Here is a 6,000-nt window from a genome sequence, read left to right as displayed (position 1 = left end):
AATGACTGCAGCAGAATTTCCAGCTAAGGCTGTGGGCTCAATATGTGCCAGCTTATTAGGCCTATTTCTTTTGAACAAAAATGCAAAAACAATGTCCCTTCCCACCACCCCCCCACGTACACAGAAGTGATTTACCAATTGAATAGCATTTGTGTAAACATTAACATTTTGGAGTTAAAACACACTGTAAAAGCTGTTCATAAAGTACAATTAATTAAGAAAGTCACCATCCTATGGAGTGAAAATATCTACGACATCTAGCAAGTCCTAGATAGTCACTAATGCCCCAGTTGCAGTCAATAGCCTGTCTTTGCATAATGCATAACGTCACGCATCTGTTTGTTAGCGCGTGCAAAAAAATCCAAATTGGAACTAGCTTCAAACATCGAGCAGAAAATAGGCCAGGAATGGGCACGCATTAATCAGGCTTATTTACTTATTTACCCTCCCCCCTCCTCTAATAGCGGTGTAGATGTACCTCCGCCACAAGTGCTCCAGCTATTCAAGAAGGCTTGCTGCCACCTTCTTAAGGGCAATGAGGAATGGGCAATAAATGCTAACTTTGCCAGCTACGTTCATGACCCATGAAAACATTTTGAAAAAACAGTCATATTTTTCCAACCTTTAAAATATTGTCCCCTTTCTTTCCCATCATTAAAAATATAGAGCGGAATTGTACAGCTCTGTCTTGGCATGGGGTTGGGGTTGGGGCGGGCTGGGGTGGGGGGAAGATACGGCGAGCCAAAGGTCCATTGACTTCATCAGGACAGATAATTCCCACCAGCAGTTGTGGGGGGGGGGGGGGGGGGGGGGTCATAAAATGTTGTCCATGTGGGTCACAAAATTTGCCCATAGGCTACATATTTTTATTTTATTTTTAAGTGATTCCTTTTATTGAGTAGAAAAATCTAATGGAGGACAAACCTAAAAATGCTCTTGAACATGAACTCATCAGATTTATTAAGGAGAATAATACATTCTTCATCCATTTGAAAATTGATGTGGGCAAAAGTTTGCAGCCTAACTGTTTCTCCTATTCTCGCCACTTCATTCCCCACTGCAACACCATGCGTAGAAAATGGATTATGAATTGTTAGACAGCGACCATTTGCTTCAATCTGGAAAATATTCATGAGCGCAGGCTTCAGAAAAGGACAAGGATTGTCAGGAATATCTTGATGAATGGGTGCTGGAACAGGCAGATGTGCCCGGAGTAAGGAAATATTGGACATTTGCTCAACCCCTTAAACCAAGGCACAGTCTGGATATCCTAGAACACAGTACTTCAGAGTTAGATAGGAGCTACTACCACAAGCTAATCTTGCAGTGCTACATTCACAGTATGCAACTTTTAGACATTTACGATCCTTTCAAACAATCAAAAGTACAAATGCAAACAAAAATGGGAATTAGATGGGAATAGAGGGATATGGTCCCCGGAAGAGTGGGGGGTTTTAGTTCAGATGGGCAGCGTGCTCAGTGCAGGCTTGGAGGGCCGAAGGGCCTGTTCCTGTGCTGTAATTTTCTTTGTTCAAAGTAGTTAATTAACAGGGCTACTGAATAAGCCAAATTCCATTTCAATTGCACGGGAAGTTAGCAGTTAGTTTTTGGAATGACTTCAACGGTTTTTATTTTGCCTGAATGTCATTAAATAAGAAATAGTAACAAATGCAAGGAAAAGGTGAGCATTAAGCAGCTCCCCAGAGCACCTCTAAAAGAGCCAAGGAAAATGGTATTGCATTTGGTGCAGAATAAAGCAAAGCATGTTTCTATGTTTGCCTTGTCTAGACCACAATAGCTCCTACTCAGCAATTGGGCAAAAAGAAATGAAGGCAATAGGATTCCTCCCTCCTGTGTCCCCAAAAATAATATTCACTCTGGTAAAGAAAAGGTTCTCTGAGGAACTTTAGAAAAAGGTTGCTCATCTTCTGCCTGGTTTGCAGATAGTTGTCCGCATCCAATAGCAATGTTCAAACAAGATGCAAACAAGCAATCTTCTGCCTTGTGGTCGGGGAACCAGGTCCAACTTTTCATCATTTTAAGATTATGTTGTACCCATCGTTTCTCTCAGCTGCAAAGAATATGAAGGGATTTTAAGTTTCAATCACATTGAAGAAGGAGACCTTAGATTGTCAGGAAGGAGTACATTCGACGATCCTTCAATATCTGAGTGGGAGGACGGGGTGTGGGAGGAATGTCACTTGACTGCTAATCCAGAGGCCAAGCTAATAGTTAAGTTATAGTTTATTTGTTAGTCACAAGGCTTACATGAACACTGCAATGAAGTTACCAGCTCAGGTATACTTCATTAAGAGATTGAAGAGGAAGGATGCTCTCTGGGTCAACAGCATCAAAATCAAACAGAGATTTTCCAGCCCCTCCATCCCCGCAACCCATGGTGGGTTTTCCAGGAGTGGAGGTGGGTCGCCATTGACCACATGTTTCCCCAGCAGCGTGGCCAGCATGCAATGCAAGATGATCCCACCAGTGGCCAATGGCGAGCCACTTCCAACGCTGGAAGACCCAACACCAGTGGGGGAGGGGAATCCTGGCCCTACTCTACCATTTCACCTCATTGGCACACAGAGGAAATCTTCCCACCTCATTGGTGAAGCAAACAGAAAGTAAGAACACTCCATCATCCACCAAAGAACACATATCGGGATCTGAGCACTGCAAAGTAGGTCTCTGGAACTTTCTAATAGAGATGGATTACCCTAAATTAGCACACAGAAAATAATGAACCAGTTATAATGGAAACTAAACTCTTTGATGTCTTTGAACCAAAGAGCTTTGCGTAGAGCCCTTGTTTATAGTTGACAAACACTGGACAAACCAATGTCATTGCAGGAGAATATTGTCACTGTTCACAGAATGTGGGCATCACTGGTCAGGCCAGCTTTCATTGCCCACGAGAACTGACTGTGAACCAGCTTCTGAAATATAATGGTGTGGCTTTCAGAAGGCAATTCAGTAACAACCACATTGCTGTGGCTCCAGACAATCACAAAGGTCAGACCAGGGAAGGACAGTGGATGTTCTGCTGTACCAGGTGGGCTGTTGGTCACCATATACTAGCTTTTTATTCCAGATTTATTGAATTTATTGAACTGAACTGCTAAGGGAAGGTTCGAACTCGTGTGTCCAGATTATTAGTTCAAGGCTGTCCCTGCATCATATCCATTATGTTACCATGCCCAAACCTGCTTCAATTTGGTGTTGCAAGAGTCAACATTTCCAAGAACATGCCCAAGCACTAAAAGGATCAATAATGTTCTATGCAAGGATCAGTTGTCAATCCATAAAACAGTGAGTAAATCTTACCTTTCAAGGTGCAGATGATAAAGCAAGCCTCATCGTGGAAATTTTTAACCATCTAGAAACAAAAACAGCACATTAGTCTGGGTTATAAAGGGCAACACTCCCATTAGTTCTTCAATGATATGTATGTTTGCCAATAACAGCATTTCAATTAAGGAAACAATCAATATACTGACAATATAATTGCCTTTGTAATGATTCTTATTCAAGCTGTATTCCTGAGCCAGATTTGACATTGTGTTGGTTCTAGATCAGTAACGGTGGCAAAACTACTGCTGGGATCTGACACAAGTATATTTTTAATACATGGACTGAATCTGCAGATTAGCTAGATCTCCACGTTAAATGGTTCAGAGAAGGGATGCCAGGTAAAATCACAAAATATACACATATATTTTATCCATTTGTGGGACATGGGCATCACCGGCTGGCCAGCATGTATTGCCCATCCCTAGTTGCCCAAGGGCAGTTGAGTGTCAACCACATTGCTGTAGCTCTGGAGTTACACATAGGTCAGACCAGATAAGAATGGCAGATTTCCTTCCCTAAAGGACATTAGTGAATGAGTTGGGTTTTTCAGACAATCGACAATGATTTCACGCTCATCAGTAGACTCTTAATTCTAGATGGGTTTTGTTGAATTCAAATTCCACCGTCTGCCATGGCGAGATTTGAACCCGGTCCCCAGAGCATTAGCTGAATTTCTGGATTAATAGTCTAGCAATAACACCACTAGGCCAGCACCTCTTCACAGGCAAGTTACATAGTACATTTTTGAAATCGAAAGCCTTGCTTTGTGTTGGAAGTTGAATGGGAATAAAAAGATCCCTGCACACATCAACAAGCTAGACACAGGCTAATTACACAAGAGTGAAACTTACCTGCAACTTTCCACTAGTTCTAGTGAGGAAAAGTCCTGGTTGGTGCAGTGAAGAGCCATAAAGAGTAGAAGCCGTTTATGCAGAGTTACCTGCTCTTAACTGGGCAAGAGATGGGTCCCAGTGCTCTTTGAGCTGGGCAGGAGGGAAGGGATTAATGAAGAGAAGAGAGAGAGATAGAGAGAAAAAAAAAATAGCCAGTATTCCCACTTTTACCACTAATCATAAGTCCTTCTGGAACGAATGCCTGTGGATACCATGACAGAGCAGGATTTCCCAGCCTTACTCGCCCCCAAAAACTGAAGAATCCCGCCCGAGGTAAACGGATCTTTCCATGGTCCACCCCTTGCCCGCTCTGATTCCCGTGGCAGATGTGACGGTAAAATTCCAGCCAATGGAAATGAAGAGTTGTCAAATAGATTCAAATTAGCCCCATGCTGCGGATTGAAAGTACTATTTTCAAACCAGTAACTTTAGCCAATGGATTTTTCTCGTGGTCTTTCAACAAGATACATAAATATTTAATTTCACAATTTTCCTCCTTTCCCAGTACAGTCTGACTTGCTGTGCCTGTGTATTAGGATACAAGGGCCGGAATTTTACCGGCACACCCACCCCTTGCAGAATGGCATTATTCGTTGGCCTTGGATGAGACCTTACAAACCACAGACGAAGCAGTAAAATTCCAGCATGGTAGTTGATCCAGTGAAATTTGTACTGCTGACTTGTAATTTACACTGGGTTGGGGGAAGCGAGGGGACGGACGGTGGGCTGGGGTGCGGTGTTGGTTGCATGAGAGGGGGTTAGGAATGGGGGGAGGGGATGAAGGGAAATGCCTGTCTGGGTTTAAAGGACTGCAGCAGCCCTTTAAATGGGCCAGAGTACATTCAGTGGGAAGAGGGTGCAGATGAAATTTTACAATGCCACCCTTGGAAAGGCAGTGATCATCACATGCTAAACGTGGACCTATCTGAAGGCCAGAGGAAGCAGTTGCCATTCATAACAAAATGGCAGGTTCCAGGATGTTCTGGCCATGTGTGGTTCAAGACCAGGAATCCCCAGCCAAAGTCAACGCACCTTGGGTAGGCCCAGCACAGTAACTCTTACAGAGAAGTCAAGGGCATGTGCAAGATGTGGGTTCATCTTCTCTACATCTTGCTATTGCAACTCCTGCCGCTTCTCTTTAACTCAGTCCAAAGCACTCTCTAGCCTCACTGTGTCTCCAAATCAATCGCAGCAAGATGAAATAGAGGTGAGGAAAGAAGAATCATGTCCCCTTTAAATGATGGGCCTTTTATACCACACATGCCAGATTCACTCTAAGCCCAATGACGCTTGTTCAAGGATGAGACACTGCACTGGAATCAGAGAGCGTAGAGGCATAAGCAATGGAAAAGTCTGACAAGCTCTCAAGAGGTCTGCCCTTCAACGCCAAAGGGTGTAATGAAATGCAACACCGTCTCTATGCCACTGTTGCAGCAGTCCCTTTGGCTCAATTTACCAAAATTCACTGGACTCTGGGATGGTTCCCGCAGATTGGAAAACACCAAATGTGACGCCACTGTTTAAAAAAGGAGATAGACAAAAGGCAGGTAATTATAGGCCAGTCAGCTTAACTTCTATAGTAGGAAAAATGCTTGAATCTATCATCAAGGAAGAAATTTTGAGACACCTGGATATAAATTGTCCCATTGATAAGACGCAGCATGGGTTCATGAAGGGCAGGCCATGTTTGACTAATTTGGTGGAATTCTTTGAGAACATTACATGTGCAGTGGACAATGGGGAACCTGTGGATGTG

The 6,000-nt window shown here is 43.3% G+C and overlaps 1 protein-coding gene across 2 annotated transcripts in view; it reads right to left on the bottom strand.

Moving 5' to 3' along the window:
* Positions 1-806: 806 nt before the first annotated feature.
* Positions 807-6,000, bottom strand: part of tfcp2l1 (transcription factor CP2-like 1) — a 48,280-nt gene continuing 43,086 nt past the window's right edge. For both annotated transcript variants that reach the window (XM_080199473.1, XM_080199474.1), the window contains 2 exons: positions 3,325-3,376; positions 807-2,071 (listed from right to left, as the gene is read on the bottom strand). In XM_080199473.1, the coding sequence (XP_080055599.1) occupies positions 2,034-2,071; positions 3,325-3,376 (90 nt within the window). In that variant the 3' untranslated portion in view covers positions 807-2,033. The remainder of the gene's footprint in view (positions 2,072-3,324; positions 3,377-6,000) is intronic.

This window comes from Carcharhinus amblyrhynchos, chromosome 11 (assembly GCF_965287045.1).
Source record: "Carcharhinus amblyrhynchos chromosome 11, sCarAmb.v2.hapA, whole genome shotgun sequence".
NCBI classification, from domain to species: Eukaryota; Metazoa; Chordata; class Chondrichthyes; order Carcharhiniformes; family Carcharhinidae; genus Carcharhinus; species Carcharhinus amblyrhynchos.
The sequence above is the reverse complement of the archived record's forward strand: the minus strand, read 5'-3'. Positions and strand labels throughout refer to the sequence as shown.